At 45.8% G+C, this 24,215-nt stretch overlaps 1 protein-coding gene across 2 annotated transcripts in view; it reads left to right on the top strand.

The window, feature by feature from the left end:
- Positions 1 to 24,215, top strand: part of LOC144510066 (ubiquitin-conjugating enzyme E2 E2) — a 218,890-nt gene that overhangs the window by 178,578 nt on the left and 16,097 nt on the right. For both annotated transcript variants that reach the window (XM_078239308.1, XM_078239299.1), the window contains exons 4-5: positions 762 to 894; positions 23,092 to 23,239. In XM_078239308.1, coding sequence (XP_078095434.1) covers positions 762 to 894; positions 23,092 to 23,239 — 281 coding nt within the window. The remainder of the gene's footprint in view (positions 1 to 761; positions 895 to 23,091; positions 23,240 to 24,215) is intronic.

Here is a 24,215-nt window from a genome sequence, read left to right on the forward strand (position 1 = left end):
GAGTTCTGCTAAGTAGAAACAGGTGCATGTTGAAAGGCAAAGAATTCAACATACTCTGTCTTCTAGCCCAAAAGACTTATTATGAAAATCAGCACGTACTTAATCTCCTAATGCTCTTATCTTTATGTCTGAACTTTCTGTAACAAATGTAAATACTGTTGTAAGACCTAATCTGGGGGTGGAAGGGAGGAGGCTTACCAGGGTTCAACGGCTTGAAAAGATTGTTCTTGCACTACGATATTTTGTAACAGTTTTGATTAGATGGAGAGCATATCTTAATTTCAAATAATTTTTTATATCCACTTTATATTCCCCCCCCGCTGGAATATATTTACACATTTATGGGGTGGTGTTGTGGAACAGTGGTTAGTGCTGTTGCCTCACAGTGCCAGGGACCTGGGTTCAATTCTGACCTTAGGTGACTTTGTGAAGGTTGCACATTCTCCCCATGTAGACATGGGTTTCCTCCCACAGTCCAAAGATGTATAGGTTGGGTTGATTGCTATGCTAAATTGCCCCTCAGTGTCTCGAGGTGTGTAGGTTAGGGGGATTAGCGGGGTATATACATGGGGTTATGGGGATAGGTCCTTGGTGTAAGGTGCTTTGTTAGAGAGTCAGTGCATTCTTGATGGGCCAAATGGCCTCCTTCTGCACTGTAGGGATTCTATGATTTGTGTTGTAACTATCATTTTTGGAGATGATTGTACAGGGTAATAATTTTTATTCCCATGTATATTTATGAAATGTTTCTTCTGTTACAGTGCTGGGCCCAAAGGAGACAATATTTATGAATGGAGGTCAACTATCCTGGGACCCCCAGGCTCCGTGTACGAGGGTGGTGTCTTCTTCTTAGATATCGCATTTTCACCTGACTATCCCTTCAAGCCACCCAAGGTATGTATTCCTGAACAGCAAAATAAATCAAAAGCAAAAAGCATTTGGCTAAACAATGTGAAGTGTTTTGAACCAAATAATGGCATATGTCTCAATGTTTCTGAACTGATCTTACCACTCCAATTCTTTTTGACTGAAAATTCTTATTCGCTTCGACCAGTTTTTGCCTAGCCAAGGATATTGGTAAAGGAAAAGACACTTTCAGTCTTTCTGTACCCTACTGTTTCTCTTGCAAGCCTTTCCTTCACTTCTGTTTCACACTCCTTTAAATGTAAGCTGCTGAAAACCAAGCACAGAGGAAAATAGATTGAAGTCCCTTTCCTGTGTCCCAGCCTCTGACCTGCCCTTGTAGCCACAGTATTTACTGGGCAAACCACAGAAATAGCACAGGTTGTCAAAACTCCACCCCCCTCCCTCCCTCCCCCTCTGTCCCCTATATCCCTGACCACCTCCAAGCAACCGTAAAATTTCAGACATGGAAAATGGCCCTTAAATAGCCAAGAATTGGGCAGTTAAGGTCCTCAAGTGGCATGAGAGCAGGCAGCTGCCCGAGGCTCACCCAATTTCTGGTGGGCAGATAGGGAGTAGGAAAGCTATCTAGTGAATTTTACACCCCACTCCAACTGCAAATTCACTATGGGGCCCATAAAATTCAGCTGCCAGTGGTGCAGCAAAGGAAAGGGTCTGCACAAGAGGTCAGAGTCAGAAGATTGTAGACATTGTGGAGATGTTGTAGCATTGGTGGAGGTTATGGGGTAAGGGGGCGGCGGGGAGGGGGGGGGCGTTGAGGATTAAATTGGTCTGGAGTGCATCTACTTCAATGCAAGGAGCGGGTACGACAGACGAACTTAAGGCCTTAATGCTTACGAGGAATTTGGATGTGGTTGCGGTGACAGAGACTTGGTTGAAAGAGGGACAGGACTGACAGCTGAATATTCCGGGGTACAAGTTTTTTAGGCGAGACAGAGGAGGGGCCAAAAGAGGTGGGGGAGTAGCAGTATTAGTTAGAGAGCATATTACAGCGGTGCAGAGGAGGACAATTCAGAGGGGTCGTGTAACGAGTCACTGAGTGGAGCTCAGAAATAGGAAGGGCGCAGTCACTATGTTGGGGGTATACTACAGGCCCCCCAACAGCCCAAGGGAAATGGAAGAATGGATATGTCAGGAGACAATGGATAGGTGCAGGAAAAATAGGGTTGTTGTAGTGGGAGACTTCAATTTCCCTGGTATAGACTGGAAATCACGTAGGGCTGGGAGTCTGAATGGGGAGGAATTTGTAAAATGCGTACAGGAGGGTTCTTTGGAACAATATGTAGATAGCCCGACTAGAGAGGGGGCTATACTGGACCTAGTACTGGGGAATGAGCCCGGTCAGGTCTTCAAAGTTTCGGGAGGGGAACATGTGGCAAATAGTGACCACAATTCTCTTAGCTTTAGGATAGTGATGGAAAAGGATGAGTGGTGTCCCAAGGGTTAAGGTGTTGGATTGGGGGAAGGCTAACTTTAGTGGGATTAGGCAGAAATTGGCAGCTGTTGATTGGGAGAGGCTGTTTGAGGGTAAATCCACATCGGGCATGTGGGAGTCTTTTAAGGAACAGTTGTTAGGGCTGTAGGACAGGCATGTGCCTGTCAAAAAGGATAGGAAGGGTAGGATTCGAGAACCGTGGATAACCAGGGAAATTGAGGGATTGGTCAAAAAGAAAAGAGAGGCGTACGTTAAGTCCAGGTAGCTAAAAACGGAGGAAGCTCTGGAGGAATACAAAGAAAGTAGGAAAGAACTCAAACGAGGAATTAGAAGGGCAAAAAGGGGTCACGAAATGTCCTTGGCAGACAGGATTAAGGAGAATCCCAAGGCATTTTATTCATACGTTAGGAACAAAAGGGTTGTCAGGGGAAAAAATCGGACCTCTCGGGGACAAAAGTGGGGAATTATGCTTCGAGCCCAAAGAAATAGGGAAGATCCTAAATGAATACTTTGCGTTGGTATTCACAAAGGAGAGGGATGTGTTGACTGGGAGTGTCTCGGAGGGGAGTGTTGACCCGTTAGAGAAAATCTCCATTACAAGGGAGGAAGTGTTAGGTTTTTTAGGGAATATAAAGACTGACAAATCCCCAGGACCTGATGGAATCTATCCAAGGCTGCTCAGGGAGACGAGAGATGAAATCGCTGGGCCTCTGATGCAAATCTTTGTCTCGTCACTGGACACAGGTGAGGTCCCAGAGGTTTGGAGGATAGCTAATGTGGTCCCGTTATTTAAGAAGGGTAGCAAGGATAACCTGGGAACTTATAGGCCGGTGAACTTGACGTCCATGGTAGGGAAGTTGTTGGAGAGGATTCTTAGAGATAGGATGTATGCGCATTTAGAAAGGAATAAACTCATTAACAATAGTCAGCATGGTTTTGTGAGAGGGAGGTCATGCCTCACTAACCTGGTGGAGTTTTTTGAAGAAGTGACTAGAATGGTTGACAAGGGAAGGGCCATGAATGTCGTCTATATGGACTTTAGTAAAGCGTTTGACAAAGTCCCTCATGGTAGGTTGGTGCAAAAGGTTGGATCTCATGGGATAAAGGTGGCTAGATGGGTGGAGAACTGGCTTGGTCACAGAAGACAGAGGGTGGTAGTGGAAGGGTCTTTTTCCGGCTGGATGCCTGTGACTAGTGATGTTCCGCAGGGCTCTGTATTGGGACCTCTGCTGTTTGTGATTTATATAAACAATCTGGAAGAAGGTGTAACTGGGGTGGTCAGTAAGTTTGCGGACGACACGAAAATGGCTGGACTTGCAGATAGTGAGGAACATTGTCAGAGGCTACAGAAGGATATGGATAGGCTGGAAATTTGGGCAAAGAAATGGCAGGTGGAATTCAATCCAGATAAATGCCAAGTAATACATTTTGGAGAACTAACGTAGGGGGGAGCTATACAATAAATGGCAGAACCATAAAGGGTGTAGATACGCAGAGGGACCTGGGTGTGCAAGTCCACAGATCCTTGAAGGTGACGTCACAGGTGGAGAAGGTAGTGAATAAGGCATATGGCATGCTTGCCTTTATAAGACAGGGCATAGAGTATAAAAGTTGGGGTCTGATGTTGCAGTTGTATAGAACGTTGGTTCGGCCGCATTTGGAAAACTGCGCCAAGTTCTGGTCGCCACACTACCAGAAGGACGTGGAGGCTTTAGAGAGAGTGCAGAGGAGATTTACCAGGATGTTGCCTGGTATGGAGGGGCTTAGTTATGAGGAGAGATTGGGTAAACTGGGGTTGTTCTCACTGGAAAGACGGAGGATGAGGGGTGACCTAATAGAGGTGTATAAAATTATGAAAGGCATAGATAGGGTGAACGGTGGGAAGCTTTTTCCCAGGTCAGTGGTTACGTTCACGAGGGGCCATAGGTTCAAGGTGAGGGGGGGGGGGGGGGAGGTTTAACACGGATATCAGAAGGACGTATTTTACACAGAGGGTGGTGGGGGCCTGGAATGCGCTGCCGAGCAAGGTGGTGGAGGCGGACACACTGGGAACATTTAAGACTTATCTAGATAGCCACATGAACGGAGTGGGAATGGAGGGATATATATAAAAGAATGGTCTAGTTTGGACCAGGGAGCGGCACGGGCTTGGAGGGCCGAAGGGCCTGTTCCTGTGCTGTATTGTTCTTTATTCTTTGTTAAGTTTGAGTTATTGGAGGATCAGTCTATGTGGCTCAACAAGAACATGGGGGTAACAGGTGAGTGGGACTTGTCATAGGACAAAATGCAGACATCAACGTTCCAATGTAAAAATATTTAAAACTTGATCAGTCTGTAAAAATGCAGCATATGAAGTCCAAGGTTCATGCTCAGATGCAGCAAGTCCTGTACAATATTCCAACTTGGGCTGAGAAGTAGCAAGAACAGTTATGCCACACAAGCGCCAGGCAATGACCATCTCCAACAAGAGAGAATCTAACCCATCACCCTTTGGCATTCAGTGGCACTACCATCGCTGAATCCCCTATTATCAACATCCTGGGGTTACCATTGATCAGAAACTGAACAGGACCAACCATGTAAATACTGTGACTACAAGGGCAGGTCAGAGGCTGGGAACTCTGAAAAAAGTAATTCACCTCCTAACTCCCCACAACCTGTCCACCATATATAAGGCACAAGTTAAAAGTATGATGAAATACTCTTCACTTGTCTGGATGTGTGCACCTTAAACAACATGCAAGAAGCTCAAAACCATCCAGGACAAGGCAACCCACTTGATAGGCAACTCATCCACCACCTTAAACACACTCCCTCCGCCACCGATGCACAGTGGCAGCAGTGTGTGCCATTTACAAGATACGGTGCAACAGCTCACCAAGGCTCCTTCAACAGCACCTTCCAAACCACAATCTCTATCACCGAGAGGGACAAGGACAGCAGATGCATGAGCACACCACATTTGAGTTGCCCTCCAAGCCACACAACATCCTGACTTAGAAAGATATTGCCATTCGTCCACTGTCGTTGGGTCAAAATCATGAAAGTCCTTTCCTCACAGCACAATGTGTGTTCCTACAATTTATGGACTGCAATGGTACAAGAAAGCAGCTCATCAACACCTTCTCAAGGGCAGTTAAGGATGGGCACTAACTGCTGGCCTAGCCCTCATCCCATGAACAAATTAAAAAAATTGGGGCATAGGCTACAGCCACAAGTAATGCCAAAAGTGAGGTTAGATCGAAATTAGAATATTGTCATAGAGTCATAGAATTATAGACGTTAACAGTATGGAAACAGGCCCTTTGGCCCAACTTGTCCACGCCACCCCATTTTTAACCCCTAAGCTAGTCCCAACTGCCCAAGTTTGGCCATACCCTTCTATATCCATCTTACCCATGTAACTGTTTAAACGCTTTTTAAAAGACAAAATAGTGCCCACCTCTACTACTACCTCTGGCAGCTTGTTCCAGATACTCACCACCCTCTGTGTGAAAAAATTGCCCCTCTGGACCCTTTTGTATCTCTCCCCTCTCACCTTAAACCTATGCCCTCTAGTTTTAGACTCCCCTATCTTTGGGAAAAGATATTGACTATCTAGCTGATCTATGCCCCTCATTATTTTATAGACCTCTATAAGATCACCCCTAAGCCTCCTAAAGTCCCAGTCTATCCAGCCTCTCCTTATAACTTAAAACAATCAAGTCCTAGTAGCATCTTAGTAAATCTTTTCTGCACTGTTTCTAGTTTAATATCCTTTCTATAATAGGGTGACCAGAACTGTACACAGTATTCCAAATGTGGCCTTACCAATGTCTTGTACAACTTTAACAAGACATCCCAACTCCTGTATTCAATGTTCTGACTAATGAAACCAAGCATGCCGAATGTCTTCTTCACCACTCTGTCCACCTGTGACTCCACTTTCAAGGAGCTATGAACTGTACCCCTAGATCTCTTTGCTCTATAACGCTGTCCAATGCCCTACCATTAACTGAGTAAGTCCTGCCCTGATTCGATTGACCAAAATGCATCACCTCGCACTTATTTAAATTAAACTCCATCTGCCATTCATCAGCCCACTGTCCCAATTGATCAAGATCCTGTTGCAATCCTAGATAACCTTCTTCACTGTACACTATGCCACCAATCTTGGTGTCGGCTGCAAACTTACTAGCCATGCTTACTAAATTCTTATCCAAATCATTAATATAAATGACAAATAACAGTGGACCCAGCACTGATCCCTGAGGCACACTGCTGGTCACAGGCCTCTAGTTTGAAAAACAACCCTCGACAACCACCCTCTGTCTTCTGTCATCAAGCTAATTTTGTATCCATTTGGCTACCTCACCCTGGATCCCGTGAGATTTAACCTTAGGCAACAACCTACCATGTGGTACCTTGTCAAAGGCCTTGTGAAAGTCCATGTAGACAACATCAACTACACTACCTTCATCTACCTTCTTGGTTATCCCTTCAAAAAAACTCAATCAACTTTATGAACATGATTTTCCACTCACAAAGCCATGCTGACTGTCTCTAATCAGTCCTTGTGCCTCTAAATGCCTGTAGATCCTATCTCTCAAAATACCTTCTCACAACTTACCCACTACAGATGTGAGGCTCACCGGCCTGTAGTTCCCAGGCTTTTCCCTGCAGCCCTTTTTAAACAAAGGCAGAACATTTGTCACCCTCCGATCTTCAGGCACCTCACCTGTGACTATCATGATTCAAATGTCTCTGCTAGGGGACCTGCAATTTCCTCCCTAGCCCCCACAGTGTCCTGGAATATACTTCATCAGGTCCCAGGCATTTGTGTTCAAATTTGATTAACTTATCCAGGAAGAATAGATGCTCTACTGAAGCAATGAACCAAAACAGTAACAAGAATGAGTAGTTTTCAGCTTGGTAGGAGACGAAGGATCCTGGGGCTTTTTTCATTAGAAAATCAAGAGGAGATTAGTCAGAGGTACTCAGAGTTCTGAAGTTTTAGTAGATAACTAGGGAGAAGCTATTTCCGCTGGTCACTTGGTAATTAGAGACCATAAATCTAAGATCAACAACAAAAGAATGGAGAGAGTTTATGAAAATATTATTTTAATGCAGAGATACTTCGAACTTGGAATGCCCTACCAGAAACATTTGTGAAAGCAAAATCTATAATCTTTCAAAATGAAAGTAGATAATTATTTGGGGAAAAAAAAACTTTTATTGGTTTGGCAGAAGGCATGGGACTCTGTAGATGGCTCTTTCAGATAGCTAACACCAGTGCAATGGTCTTGTTTTATGTTGTAAAGTTCTATAATAAATGACAAGTGTATACATTTTAATTACAGATTTAATATTTTGTATATTTTAATTGCATTTTGTAAATTACTCCAAAGAGAAAGTTTTAATGCACAATCATAAGTAACTTCTTAATCAAATATTGGTCAGGATTCTCCCAGCCCACTGTGCTGCTCGAGTAGCACAGTAGGCCAGGAGTCATCAGTGGAGGCCGTTTCGTGGAATTTACGCTGGGTGCCCGGGCTTCTGCATATCCCAGGCTAAGTTTTTCAGCGCGAATTCGTTCAAAAATTGGTGTGGCGGGAGGGGGGGGAGTTGGGGGGGCGGGGGAGGTTGGGGGTGGAGGCAGGGCCTAATAAATTGCTGGGTGGGGTGGGGGAGTTCATTGTGATTTTCAAAAATTCCTTAAGTTGAAAGTTGGCAAATGTTATACCACTTTTCAAGAAAGGAGAGAAAGAGAAAACAGTGAACTGCAGGCCAGTTAACTGAATATCAGCTGTTCGGAAAATTGGGATCTTTAGAAAAATATAGTATGATTCAAACAAGTCAGCATAGTGTTACTAAATGAAAATCTTGTTTGACAAATTAATTGGAGTTTTTTGATCATGTAACTAGTAGACATAGTAGGGGCAATTCTCCAGCCCCACTTGTACAGTCACAAATCCTGTCATGGCTGGATACTCTCATGAGAGAGGCCATAATGGGATTTGTGATGAGGAGATCTATTTTGAGATTCTCCCCGCCCTGGCCAGCAAGGGTATGAACCAGATTTGCATACGTAAAATTTCATTTAAATATTCAAAATCAGCTTTAAACCAAATTCTCTAGCCGCCTTAAATTCTTCCACCTGCCAGTGTGACACGAAGTCAACGGGAATCCCTACTGATCTCCTGAAAAAGACAGCAGACGTAGTGGCCACACTGGGAGCTAGGAGGACTTGGTAGCCTCCGGGTAGTCACGTACATGGGGCTAGACAGTGGTCTGTCAGTGCACCCTGGCACTGCCAAGGGGCCAGGTTGGCACTGCCCAGGCATGGGGCCTAAAGGAATAGGGCCTGAAGGGCGGCATCTGAGGGGGCAGGGCCTATAGCCAAGCCCATAGCAAAGTTTCACACACATGGGGGAGTGGGGGGGGTGAGGACCTTTGATGCCAGCGATGAGGTACGGGGAGGGGCTTAGAAGTTAATCTGAGATCAGGGTGTCTTATCTCTTAGGAGCTGGCCTTGTCAGCTTCTTTAGGTCATACCTTTCTTACTACCTGCGCAAATCACAACTCCATTCCAAAAAATTGACTAAATGGGGGGGGGATTGCGATTACGCAAACCATCCCAGCAGGAATTACACCACATTTTCTGCCGGAGATGACACTTTGGATGGGACAATGGAGGTACTTGAGATGCATTCAAGTGAGAAGGGGTTTTAAATAAACACAGCTGATGGGAGCCTGAGTTTACATCCATTTAGCTGTTAATGGACTGCTCTTTTAAAGCACTGCTATTTGAAATTGACAGAGATCAAACAAAGGTTTCAGCTTGCTAGGAAGGCTCAGAGACTGCAGATCAAAGCTTTGTGAATATATTGGAGCTGAGTGCACAGCTGTGGAGAATGGAATCTCTGCTGCAGAATGGAGTGTTGCAGTGATATCAAAGACTGCGAGGTGCCCAGGGGGAATGGAGATTAAAGTGACCAGGCCACTTCACATTTTCCACAGCTAACAAGACAAGAATGAAAAGGGCTGCCTGAAATCACCATAAGAAGTCTCACAACACCAGGTGAAAGTCCAACAGGTTTATTTGGTAGCAAAAGCCACTAGCTTTTGTGGCTTTTGCTACCAAATAAACCTGTTGGACTTTAACCTGGTGTTGTGAGACTTCTTACTGTGTTTACCCCAGTCCAACGCCGGCATCTCCACATCATGAAATCACCATGCCAGGGATGATCTTCAGGTCTGCTGGGGCTAGAAGGGGCTGTCCAGTCACAAGACCCCCATCCCAGGGGAGAGTGGCAAGGTCAATCGCTTGCCCCTTGTCAAAGCCCACCCAACCCCCAGGATCCTTGAGGGGCCCTTCATCTGCAGCCTGGCAGTAGCAGAGGGGCAATGGCCATAACCTACCTACCTCCTTACTCCCCTTGAGCACCAGGCCTAGGTGTCAGTGCCAGAATGCCAGAGGACAGTGCATAATTGTCACTGCCAAGATGGGTGGCCTGAAAGGGGGCCTGAGTGGAGGTCTGAGGGGGGAGGGGGCTGTGTGGGTCTGAGTGGGAGGGTCTGAGTGGGGTGTCTGGGGGCAATGGGGTCTGAGTGGATACAGTGCTTACGAATTTCATTTTCTCTTTGTCATCAGAACTTCTTGGTATCACTCTTCACTCTGACTCAGAAGGCTGTAGGTTCAGATTGTACTCCAGACACTTGACCATGTGAGCCAGACCAGTAGTTCCCAATCAATATACTGTGAAGACCCCCCCCAAGTGTGACACAAAAAAAGATTCAAAATGACTAAAACTGATCTTCGTTTTCAGCTAAGGGGGGAGGGGGCCTGAAGGGGAGCTCAGGGTCATCCGCCTACCTGTGTGGTGTGCATGACCCTTTATCTGAGTGTGGGGTGGAGGATGCCCCCCTTTACTGAAAGGCAGGTGGTGATCCCCTGAATCTTTGGGCTCCAGCATGCTAAGTCCATGTTGGTGATAACGAACACCAAAACCTACCCAATGCAGTTCTCACTGGGGGCCAGATAAACGGCGTGGGTTGGTGAATGGTCTGTCAAACCCACTAATTGTATTACGATTAGTGTGCATGCATATTAATTGGGTTGCTGCCTGCTCTGGGCTGGAACCCAATCGGGCCTGGTGAGACCGGGCAGGTGAATCCCGATAGCCCTCACGTCCAATTCAGTGGGTAATCAATCAGGATTCTTGCCATCGGTAAATGGGGCCGGTGAATCTCCCCCACTCCGCTCCCTTAGTCATTTTTTTGGAGAATTGCATCCAGTATCACTGATTTTCAAAAAGGCATTTGGTAAGGTGCCAGGCAAAAGTTTAATAGGCAACGTTAGGACTCATGAGTTGGGGGTAGTATTTTAGCATGGGTAGAATATTGATTAATCAATAGAAAGTAGAGACTGGGCATAAATGGGGCTTTTGCAGGTTAGCAGGCATTGAATAGTGGAATGTCGCAAGGATCAGTTCTGGGGCCTCAGCTGTTTACAATCTATTATTAATTATTATTAATGACTCAGACGAAGAAAGAGAGAGTAATGTATCAAAGTTTGGCTGATGTTATCAAGCTAGGTGGGAAGTCACAGAGAGGCTGCAAAAGGAGTGAGTGAACAGGAGTGGGTGAGCAGATGGCAATTGTCGTATATTGTAGTTATTCACTTTGGTCATAATAGCAACGTTCACATCTTATCAACAAATATAAAGAAAAGAGAATTCTATGGAAATTCAAATCAATTTTTGATCAGTGGTAATCCCCAGGATGTTGATAATGGGGGGTCTGCGATGTCTATGAATGTCAGAACCAGGGGTTACAGTTTAAAATAAGGGATCACTGATTTAAGATGTAGAGGAGGAGAATTTTTTTTCTGAGGGTTGTCAGTCTCTCAACCTCATCCTCAACAAGTAGTGGAAGAAAAATCTTCAACAATTTTTAAGGCAGAGCTGGACAGATTCTTGGTTATCAAGGAGGTGAAGGTTATCAGGGATAGGCAGGAATGTAGGATTGAGGTTACAGTCAGATCTGCCAGGGCCTTATTGAATGGCGGAGCAGACTCGAGGGGCCAAGTGGCCTGCACCTGCTCCTAATACGTATGTCCATATGTCCTGGAGATAGTCATTGCTTGGCACTTGTGTGGCACGAATGTTACTTGCCACTTCTCTGCTCAAGCCTGGATCAGCCTGGATTCAGGATTTATTGCATTTAGGCATGGATTGCTTCAGTATCTGATGAGTCGCAAAAGATGCTGAACATTGTGCAATTATCAGCCAACATCCCCAGTTCTTATGTTGGAAGGACAATCATTGATGAAGCAGCTGAAGATGTTGGCCCTAGGACACTGCCCTGAGGAACTCCTGCAGTGATGTCTTAGAACAATGATTGGCCAACAACCGCATCTTCCTTTGTTCTGGGTATGACTCCAGCCAGTGGAGAAGCATCTGCCCGATTGTCATTGATTCCAGTTTTGCTAGGGCACCTCGATGCCATACTCAGTCAAATGCTACCTTGATGTCAGGGGTAGTCACTCTCACCTGACCTCTTGAGTTCGGCTTCTTTTTGTCCATGTTTAGTGACACACAATGCCATGCTCTTTTCTCCCATCGCAACCAGCAACTTTTCTGGCGGGTTGGGGTGGGAGATGAGCATCGCTGGCCTTGTTCCAGGACTTGCGCATGCGCCAGGAGTGCATGCGTCTCTCCCAGAGCCGGTGAACAGTCACAGGCCAGACCACGCTGGAAACCGGCAGAAGGGCAGGTAAGTAATTTGAATCTGTTTTTAATATGTTTTAAATATGTAATTATCAGGAACTTAACGGTCCCGATTGAATCTCCCACCCCGCCAGGAGTACTTCATTCAGACTAGCTCCCCACATTCGGGGAACTAGCGGGAAACCCCACCAGAATGAAGGGGGGCCAATCAGGGCCCCCCAGGGGATCTGGCGGTGGGGAGGGGGTGCCAGCCTGTGGCCCCGGCACTGCCCAAGGGGTAAAGTGCCCATGTCCAGGGGGCACCTTGGCACTGCCCATCGGGCATCAGTACAACTTTGTTAATCAGTTTCTTGGGCAGTTCCCTTTACCTGATTATAATGTCAAAGCGTTGTATTTGCCCAAACGATTTGCACTGATGTGTTAATCATTATCCCGTCTGCTAGATGATTGTGTTTTATGGAAGACTATACCCTCCTTAGACTATACGGAGCCTGGCTGTCTTAATGCCGGTTCTCCCATTGTCGTGATAATTCGAGCGATCTCCTGCACATCAGAAGTTGAGAGCATGCATTAATCATTATCTGTTGGCAGAACAGGCCTCTAGCTGTCTGCATTAACCCTTTCCTTCCCTCTGACGAGATCTGGCTCTCTGAACTTGCTCAATGTAGCCCTACATGTATTGTACTGAAATTAAATAAAATATGAATGGACATATAAATTAAAATATAAAAGACACGATCCCCGATATTGCCCGAAAATAATCCCCCCTGTGGCTCTTGGTCATACCCAAGAAAGCCACGAACAGACATCTATTGGTGTCCGTGTACCCTTCTGTATTCTGAACTATACCTTGTGGATATCGTTGCCCGTCTTCATGGAAGCTCTCCTGCCTTGGTCATTTTTGAGAACACGGTACCGGATCCTTCGGGTGGCCAACCCTCCAGATCATGGAAAGTGTCCTAAACCACCCTGCTGTGAGTAACAGCCACTAGCTTCTCCCCTTCCCGAATACTAAGGGCTACTAGTGGGATAGGTCTGAATTTTACCCATTTTCCGTTGAAGACAGCACATAACCGTGGTCCACACCAGCATTATTCCCGTACCGACAGTCATCCCTATTCTAATTATCTCCCACCCATCTGTTAATCGGTTGCCTGCTGACCCTGGAACGAATATGTCCCACCAATGTTGTGTCTCTGAGGCTCCCACACGTGTGGTGGTCTGGATAGCTAAGTTCACCTGGATCCTTCCCATGCTTATCTGATCTGTTGATTGCCTGACATACTCCATGCACCAAGCAACAGCGAGCTCTGTTGCTTGGTGCATGGCCTGTTGGATTATTCTGCCCGGTGTTTTGTCAATGTACAGTGAGTCATTCCACCAGACCACAAATAGGTAGCCTGACGTTCATCCGGGGAGGTGAAATTCCTCCACTGTTGAAGAGTCTGTTACTTGCAGACAGAAGCTGTGGCTGCTATCACACAGAAGGCCCCCCGTGATTATCTCCGTATCTGGTGTGATGAAACACCACTGCGTCGGGCCGACCTGTATGGTTTTGAAAGCTTCTTTTAATGGCAGAACATCGACTATTACCTTGCTGTTATTCGATATGAGTTCAAGGGTCCGACAGGCACACACTATGTAATGTGCTGGCTCCAAACAGTACTCTGCAGTGCTCAGGTATTCATGATGTGTGATCAGGTAAGCGTTCTCCAAGGCGGCCTTCACGACACACGACAGCGCAGAGTTTCTGCTTGGTTTCGAATCGGGGACCTTTCGCGTGTTAGGCGGACGTGATAACCACCACACTACAGGAACAGCTTGAACACTTTATGTGCTGGCTCCAAACAGTACTCTGCAGTGCTCAGGTATTCATGATGTGTGATCAGGTAAGCGTTCTCCAAGGCGGCCTTCACGACACACGACAGCGCAGAGTCACTGAGCAGAAACTGATAGCCAAGTTCCGCACACATGAGGACGGTCTAAACCGGGATGTTGGATTTATGTCACATTATCAGTAACCCCCACAGCTTGCCTCCTGGACTTGCACAATTTCACAAGCTGTACTGTCTGGAGACAATACACATCTCTTTAACCTGTGTTGAATGCTCCCTCCACCCACATTGTCTGTACATTTAAGACCTGGCTGGCTGTCGAGATTTGCATTCTAATCAGTATTCTGTAATTTGATTTCTGTGTCTGTGCCCTGTTTGAGAACAGATATCCACTCCATCTGACGAAGGAGCATTGCTCCGAAAGCTTATGGTATTTGCTACCAAATAAACCTGTTGGACTTTAACCTGGTGTTGTGAGACTTCTTACTGTGCTCAGGTATGCCAGGTCACTTTGGTGGGCTATATATCCCCTGGATCCAGTCCTGTAGACCCAGTCCTCCTGCACTGTTCTCTGTGACTCAAACCAATAACTGTCCCTAAAGTTTCCTTTGGGTGGGTTCTCCTGTGGGACTGTTGTAATAAGTTTTATCCCTCCCTCAACTGGTCTTGTGACCACCAGTTCGTGCCTGTCCCTGAATATGTTAAGAAGGTTTATTTCGTATAGGGAGGTGAATAGGTGCCACGGGATATCCCGAATCTCAAGTCCTCAATGTCAGCCTGGATACTATCAATCTAATCTCCAGCAAGAGTATTACAGGCTCTCCCCTTTGCTTGTGTGGTGTTAATTATACCCGCATATACCTTGTCCAAGGCCTCCAGGTGCCCCTCTCCTTGTAGATCTATGGCAGTCAGTGCATACTAGGTCCCATATGCCTCATATTGTAGCCCTTTTCCGACTTCCGCGGCTACCCAGGAGGCGTAACTGTTTGTCTCAGCTAGCTACACTGAATTCATGACTGAGTTTGCGCTGCCAAATAACCCTCCAGTGTCTTCTAAAGTGTACTTTTTACTACGCCTCCGTACCCTAGATTCCGGGGTTATCCAATAATTATAGTCGTCTATGGTCTCCTGTAGTCTAATTTTTGCTCATTTAATGGCACTGGGGTGATCGTGGCACTTGGAATGTAAAACTTCCAACAACCCGGAGAAGCATTCCGTTATTCCTAACGATATCATCATGACATTGTGTAGTAGGATTTTAGGTTTCCCCATCCTAACTAGTCTGTCCGAGGGGAGGTCAACCAATTCAGGGCATTGGGTAGGCTTTTGATATCCACAAGTACTCAGGTTACAACGTCTAATCTCCCTACATCTGAGTCCATCTGTTACATGGGTACAGTATTCCTGACAGTACTGACCCGCAAGGCCGGGTTCCCATACAAAGGGACGGAGATTTGCCCATCCTGCCGTTAAATTTAAATATAGACCAAATATCCTGGTCCCGTAATGTTACATGTATAAGCCCACATACCCAACCCTGTGTGTGCATCATATATCCCCTTAATAACCAAGTGTCCCTCGGAGTCTGTTTTTGTTTTTAGTCCCATTTCAGAAGGTGTGGGGAACCAGTATCCCCTTCGCAGTTCACGCAGAAAGTGCCATCCTGTGGAGTGTCTCACAGCGTCCGATCCCCAGTCCGTGTCAGCCCATCCGCAGCCTGGGTCTTTGATCCTAATCAGCATTCCGGGTCTCTTGAGGGGCATGTATACAGTGCGTTTTAGCATGGTTTTTCCCTATACTGGCGTGATCACTTGCGTCCAGTGGCTCGCAAGGGTCACTCGGTTCAAAATGCAGGTGTCCAGTTTCTTAATCCATTCACTTGTTCCTCCCTGTCTCTCCCACCTTGTGGGGAGCTGGACGTATTGTCCCGGAAGCAGGCAGGTCTCCCTCCACATAGACTGTCGGTGACTCACAAATATGAATCTGGGGAAAAAGGATAACATTATCCCCACCAGTCGGGGGAAGGTTAGGTCTCTTTAGGTTACTTATGCAGTTTTAATTGCATATAGTGTTTCCACCTCAGCAAACCTTTCAAATCTACCAAGGCGCATGTGTCCCCTGAAACAATGAACTCGTGGGGTCCTACCCATCGGGGTTGCAAACCTGCTCGTTCAGGAAGAACTTTGATCATTACCTTATTCCCCACTTTGGGGTTCTGGATTCGGATACTTTCCTTCTCTCTTTCCCGGTCCCTGATTCTCCATGTATTTGCCACCTCCCCTTTTAAACTGTGCAGCTGTACAGCCAGGTGACGGACAAAATTGAACACCCTCTCCCTTGCATCACAGACCTCTGTGCTCCCAGTCACTCCATCCTCGGGAAGTGCCATGGCCCTCCTAGTCATTAGTTCAAAGGGCGTCAGTCCCGTCCCTCTAGCCAGGGTTGCTCATGTTTTCATTAGTATAGCGGGCAAGACTTTTACCCAACCCTGACCTGTCTCCACTAAGGCCTTTGTCAGACTGTTTGTAAGAGTCTTGTTCGTCCTTTCTATCATCCCTGAATTTGCGGGTGGTATGGGTCATGGAATCGCTGCTTGATTCCCAGCAGGGCACAAGCCTGCTTCATTACTCTCCCTGTAAAATGGGTGCCTTGGTCTGAGTCTAACTAAAGTGGGACACCCCACCGTGGGACACCCCACCGTGGGACTACTTCCTCTCCTAGTGTCCTAGCCACTGTTCCGGCTGAGCAGTCCCTGCAGGGAATGCTTCCACCCACTGGGTGAATTTATCTATCAGCACCAAGTAATATGTCTTGTTCTGTGACGATGGGAGCAGTCCAGAAAAGTCTGCCTATTGTTGTTCCCACAGCCCCTGTGGTTGGGGTCGATCCCCTAGCCTTCTCTCTGATCCTGCCCTCTCTTAATACCACTCTCTTTGAGAATGAGGAGCTGAATTTACCTTCATTGTTAGCGGAACAACAGAGGCACAAGTGCTGTGTGAAGGAAAAATAAATATCCAGGATTTAATAAAAATCTAATACCTCAAACATTGGACTATTAATGTACCAGAGGAATGTACATATTCAAACAATCGGCATAAAGTTCTATCAAAGACTTATAGAGTATAATTTATCTAGGACATTCATACTGTAGCAAACAAAATGTATCACAGGTGAGAGGGAAGAGCAAATGTTCCTCTGCTGTGCACATTGCCACCACATTGAAGCTTTCTATCCCATTAAATGGATCAAATCTCACAAGGTTGGTCTACATGTTATTCTGGTAAATTAGCACAGCAGGGAAAATATAGAATCTATCTGCCCTAATGCAAGACGAGCTTGGTCATGTATTCTTGTTTAAGATTGCATTCTTGGCTTCCTAGAAGTTAAAGAAACTTCATGTGATACTGGGATATGTGGGTCAAACAATTAATTAAGGGCACAGTGTAGTTTTTTTTAAATCTCAAACATTTGATTAACGTGACAATTTCATAATGCTTTCGACAAGTTTAAACTTCACAAGCTATGAAAAAGGCAAAGCTGGGCTATTCTAAAACAATGCTTTTGTAGGTGTTGTTTTATATAAAGAAAGTGTGATTCAAAATAATTCAGCTGAATTTGGCCAATTCATCTCCTAACCTTCCAGCATGTTTAAATTATATATTAAGCCTTATAGAACAATTGAAATATATCAGGCAATCTTGTGTCTCAACTTAAAAACATGGCACAAAATCCTGCTGGTGCTTCTGAATGAGAATTTCTAAAAATCAATGGGAGTTTTTTGCAGCTACCGGCAAATAATCGGAATGCAGTGCTCTCTCCAAACAAATGGGGCTCATTATCTTTAGTCCAGTTTGATTCCTGTCTTGGTTTTGTTGGTGATTACTGTCCTTACAAATCATCTGCTGTCTTTTCCTCTCCTCCTCCGGTGCGTGTCTTACAACTGCAATTCTCGCTTTGTGTTGTTTTTTTGCCCCTTGATTTTTTTTAAGCTATTGTGACTACTACCCCTTTCCCATACTTGTTTTTAGTTTGTCCCCTCCACCCAGGCCTTCTACTCGGCCACAGATGCATCCAAATTAAATCTTTTTCTCCTCCTTTTCTTAATCAATTTTATATTATGACAACTACAGTTTGTATGATAGACCCCTCGGGTCCTCATTGTAAATCCCCTGTACCGGCACCTGTTTTAGAAACATAGAAACATAGAAAAACTACAGCACAAAACAGGCCCTTTGGCCCCACAAGTTGTGCCAAACATATCTCCCTACCTTTTAGGCCTACCTATAACCCTCCATCCTATTAAGTCCCATGTACTCATCCAAGAGTCTCTTAAAAGACCCTATTGAGTTTGCCTCCACCACCACTGACGGCAGCCGATTCCACTCGCCCACCACCCTCTGTGTGAAAAACTTCCCCCTAACATTTCCCCTGTACCTACCCCCCAGCACCTTAAACCTGTGTCCTCTCGTAGCAGCCATTTCCACTCTGGGAAAAAGCCTCTGAGAGTCCACCAGATCTATGCCTCTCAACATCTTATATACCTCTATTAGGTCTCCTCTCATCCTACGTCTCTCCAAGGAGAAAAGACCGAGCTCCCTCAGCCGATCCTCATAAGGCATGCCACTCAATCCAGGCAACATCCTTGTAAATCGCCTCTGCACCCTTTCAATCTTTTCCACATCCTTCCTGTAATGAGGCGACCAGAACTGAGCACAGTACTCCAAGTGGGGTCTGACGAGGGTCTTGTATAGCTGCATCATTATCCCCAGACTCCGAAACTCAATCCCTCAATTGATAAAGGCCAGCACACCATACACCTTCTTAACCACCTCCTTCACCTGCGGGCCGATTTTAGAGTCCTATGGACCCGGACCCCAAGGTCCTTCTGATCCTCTACAGTACTAAGAGTCTTTCCCTTTATATTGTACTCCTTCATCCCATTTGACCTGCCAAAATGGACCACTACGCATTTATCTGGGTTGAAGTCCATCTGCCACTTCTCCGCCCAGTCTTGCATCCTATCTATGTCCCTCTGCAACTTCTGACATCCCTCCAGACTATCCACAACCCCACCAACCTTCGTGTTGTCGGCAAACTTACCAATCCATCCCTCCACTTCCTCATCCAGGCCATTTATGAAAATGACAAACAGCAAGGGTCCCAGAACAGATCCCTGGGGCACACCACTGGTGACCGACCTCCATTTAGAAAAAGACCCATCTATACCCACTCTCTGCCTCCGTTGGGCAAGCCAGTTCTGGATCCACAGGGCAGCAGCCCCTTGGATCCCATGCCCTCTCACTTTTTCTAGAAGCCTTGCATGGGGGACCTTATCGAACGCCTTGCTAAAATCCATATAAGCCACATCTACCGCTTTCCCTTCGTCAATGTGTTTAGTCACATTTTCGAAGAACTCCACCAGGCTGGTAAGGCACAATCTGCCTTTGACAAAGCCATGCTGAGTATTCTTGAGCATACTAAACCTCTCTAAATGCTCATAAATCTTGTCCCTCAGGATCTTCTCCATCAGCTTACCAACCACTGAGGTTAGACTCACCGGTCGGTAATTTCCTGGGCTATCCCTATTCCCCTTCTTGAAAATAGGAACCACATCCGCAATCCTCCAGCACCTCTCCCGTCTCCATCGACGACGCAAAGATCATCGCCAGAGGCTCTGCAATCTCTTCCCTCGTCTCCCACAGAAACCTGGGGTACATCCCATCCGGACCTGGCGACTTATCTATCTTGATGCCATTCAAAGATTCCAGCACAACCTCTTTGTTAAAGTCCACATACTCAATCTTTTCAGTCCACCGCAAGCCCGCAGTACATCCACCCAGGTCCTTCTCCTCTGTGAAAAGCGAGGCAAAATACTCATTAAGCGCCTCTGCCATTTCTACTGGTTCCGTACAGATTTTCCCGCCTTCACCTTTTATAGGCCCTATTCCTTCACATCTCATCCTTTTACTCTTCACATATTTATAGAACGCCTTAGGGTTTTCCTTAATCCTACCTGCCAAGGCCTTCTCGTGACCCCTTCTGGCTCTCCTAATTTCCTTCTTTAGTCCCTTCCTACAAGCTGTATACTCATCTAGATCCCTATCTTCACCAAGCTCTCTGAACCTTTTGTACGCTTTCCTTTTCTTCTCGATTAGGTCCCGCACAGCTTTCGTGCACCACGGTTCCTTTAACCTACCAACTCCTCCCTTTCTGCTTGGAACGTTGTCCTGTAGAACTCTAGACAGACATTCCTTGAAAAACTGCCACCTCTCTTCAGTACATTTCCCCGAGAATACCTCCTTCCAATTTACTCCTCTAATTTGCTGCCTTATGTCTTCATATTTCCCCTCACTCCATATAAGCGCTTTCCTAGCTTGCCTGATCCTCTCTTTTTCCAATGCAAGCATAAAGGAGATAGAGTTATGATCGCTGTCCCCAAGATGCTCTCCCACTGAGAGATCTGACACCTGTCCAGGTTCATTGGTCAGTATCTGATCAAGTACAGCCTCTCCTCTTGTAGGCTTGTCCACATGCTGTGTCAGGAAACCCTCCTGAACACACCTAACAAACTCCTCCCCATCCAAACTCCTTACCCTAGGGATATTCCAATCTATGTTTGGAAAATTAAAGTCTCCCATCACAACAACTCTGCTATTATTGCAACTCTCCAGGATCTGTTTTCCTATCTGCTCCTCCACCTCCGTTACTATTGGGCGGCCTATAGAAAACTCCCTGCAAAGTGATCGACCCCTTCCCACTCCGAACTTCCACCCACAGAGACTCTGTAGACAATCCCTCCACAGCATACACCTTCTCTACAGCTGTGACACTATCCCTGATCAGCAGTGCCACTCCACCCCCTCTCTTGCCTCCCTCCCTGTCCTTCCTGAAACATCTGAATCCCGGCACCTGGAGTATCCAGTCCTGTCCCTGAGATATCCAAGTCTCCGTAATGGCCACCAACCACACTTCCAGGCATCGATCCACGCTCTGAGCTCATCCCCTTTATTCACTATACTCCTGGCATTAAAGTAAACACATCTCAATCCTTTGGTCTGAGCTCTCCCCTTCTCTATCCCCCGTCCATTCTCCCTCTTGCACTGTCTATAACCCTTCTCTGTTTGCGAGCTAACTTCCTCGCTCCCAGTCACCTCGTCTCGATCCCCTCCCCCCAACCTATCTAGTTTAAACTCTCCCCAGTAGCCTTACCCAACCTTCCCGTCAGGATATTGGTCCCCCTGGGATTCAAGTGCCACCCGGTTTTTGTGTACAGGTCACACCTGCCCCTAAAGAGGTCCCAATGGTCCAGGAACCTGAATCCCTGCCCCAGTCCCTCAGCCACACATTCATCTGGGTGTTTTATTACACCTGGCCATCTCAGCCACTTTTGCACTCTCTCTCCTCTCACGGGCTTTTTTCCCCTGCGGCTCTACCCTCTCGCGGACAGTAAACAAGACCCTTCAATCCTTTCTCCGCGTTTTTCTCTGGCGTGAGTTTTAAATGCAAGCTTCGCTAAAACGTCTTACTTAAGTTTTCTCATCAATATTATGCCCTGGCGCGCCGGTATTACCCTTCGATTTCCTTCAAGCTCACACAGTCAGACTCTTCCTCCATATGGTTCTTTTAGGAGCACAACTTACAGCCAGCCAACGACTAGTGTGGAATCGCTCCCCTAACTATGGGTGGTAAAATATATGTACTCACCCCACTTGGAGCCACGTAGTCGCCAGTCATCCGGTATGGTACCCTGCTCCGCAGCGCCAATTGTAGGAGGGAAATAAAATGAGTCGAGTCTTGGAGACCGTGTTGAACTTAAAGAAAAGGTTTTATTTCACATGCATGAGGGAGAGCTGAACTCGGGTCTGAAATCTCAGGTTGCCTGCGAGTCCTCTCTGCCCCTGGTAGATTGGTACAGGTTAATATACTATTTCAAGTCACAAAGGTTTACATTAGCATATTAACTCCTCGAGTTGGATACAAAATGGTTATTTTAATCTCGTTATGCAGACTGCATTGCAGTTCAGTACAACTTTGTTAATCAGTTTCTTGGGCAGTTCCATTTACCCGATTATAATGTCAAAGCATTGTATTTGCCCAACTGATTTGCACTGATGTGTTAATCATTATCCCCCTCTGCTAGATGATCGTGTTTTATGGAAGACTGTACCCTCCCTAGCCTAAATGGAGCCTGGCTGTCTTAATGCCGGTTCTCCCATTGTCGTGATAATTTGAGTGATCTCATCAGTTGATGAGCACGTCAGTTGATAGCATGTGTTAACCATTATCTGTTGGCAGAGCAGGCCTCTAGCTGTCTGCATTAACCCTTTCCTTCCCTCTGGTGAGGAGTAGATCTCTGGGCTTGCTCTATGTAGCCCTGCATGTATTATACTGAAATTAAATAAAATATGAATGGACATATAAATTACAATATAAAAGACACGATCCTCGATATTGCCCTACAACACCATTCATTGAATACTTCCTTGTCAAATTACTCCTTCTAATGTTTTTGCTACCAAAGTGGATAACCTCTCATTTATCCAAATTATACTGATCTGCCAATCATTTGCCCACTCACTCAATTTGTGTAAATCACACTGAAGGACCTCTGCATTCTCCTCACAGCTCACCTTCCCACCCAGCTTTGTGTCGCCAACTATATTTAGCAGGGCCATGGACCAGCAGAAATGACCATTTTCATGAGTGGCATTTTCTAAAAGTAAAAGTTTTGTTTAGTACTCCGAGTACCAAAAGTATGTCAGTATATTTGTTTATATTGTGGAACTACTTTCGAGAAGTGGCTCTGTAATGCTACCTCAGGAGCCAGTATTATGGTAACAGGACACGCACCACAGCAGTCAGAAAAACAAGTAATTGGGGAAGGTACATACAGTGATGGGAAACCAACCTCTTACCTGCAGACAGAACATATTGCTGCCTTCACCCTTTCTGAGTTAATATTTACTCCAAGTCAGCACTACCCCTTTTGGAGTGTTCTTGAAAATTTGCTCTTATTAGTCCTTGGGTCTTCTAGATGCAGGGTCTCATTTACTTCATAACAATTTCACTGAAATCTGGTTGTAATCCTGTGTAGCATGTAAAGTAAATATACGTTTCCAGACTTTTGTAAGTGCATAAAACTGATCTCAGCTGCTGTAAAAGTCTGATTTTTTCCTTAATTTGACAGGTGACTTTCCGAACAAGGATCTATCACTGCAATATCAACAGTCAAGGAGTGATCTGTCTGGATATCCTGAAGGATAACTGGAGCCCAGCACTGACCATCTCCAAGGTTCTTCTGTCAATTTGTTCTCTTCTTACAGATTGCAATCCTGGTAAGTGGAATTACGGTCCTTCATTTCTTTACACCTCATCTTTATTTTTGTGGTGAAAAGAAAATTAGCTGCAAACATTGAAAATCTGAAATAAAAATAAAATAAATGCAAAGAAAGATTTCCACCCACAGTATTAATCAGTATTTTTCCCTCTTCATTACTTTGTTTGCAATTCTTAGGTTTCAACAACCTTCCCTAAAGGCAACTTAATTTTGTTTTAGGCTACACCAGTACCATATTTTGTGGTGGTGAGGAGATGCTGGTGTTGGACTGGGATGGGCACAATAAGAAGTCTCACAACACCAGGTTAAAGTCCAATAGGTTTATTTGGGATCATGAGCTTTCGAAGCGCTGTTCCTTCATCAGATGAGTGGATAGGTAGGTTTCACAAACAGGGCATATATAGACAAAGACACAATTGCAAGATAATTGTTGGAATGCGAGTCTTTTCAGGTAATCAAGTCTTTACTGGTATAGACAGTGCGAGTGGAGAGAGGGATAATCACAGGTTAAAGAGGTGTGAATTGTCTCAAGCCAGGACAGTTAGTAGGATTTTACAAGCTCAGGCCAAATGGTGGGGTTACATTCAGTGTGACATGAACCCAAGATCCCGGTTGAGGCCGTCCTCATGCGTGCGGAACTTGGCTATCAGTTTCTGCTCGGCAATTCTGCGTTGTCTTGTGTCTTGAAGGCTGCCTTGGAGAACGCTTACCCAAAGATCAGAGGCTGAATGCCCTTGACTCTGCTCTGTTCCCCGACTGGAAGGGAACACTCCTGCCTGGCGATTGTCGCGCGGTGTCCATTCATCTGTTGTTGTAACATCAGCATGGTCTCGCCGATGTACCATGCCTCGGGACATCCTTTCCTGCAGTGTATGAGGTAGACGACATTGGCCAAGTTGCATGAGTATGTACCATGTACCTGGTTGGTGGTGGTGTCACGTGTGATAATGGTATCCATGTCGATGATCCAGCAC

This window comes from Mustelus asterias, chromosome 2, assembly GCF_964213995.1.
Source record: "Mustelus asterias chromosome 2, sMusAst1.hap1.1, whole genome shotgun sequence".
In the NCBI taxonomy this organism is placed as follows: Eukaryota; Metazoa; Chordata; class Chondrichthyes; order Carcharhiniformes; family Triakidae; genus Mustelus; species Mustelus asterias.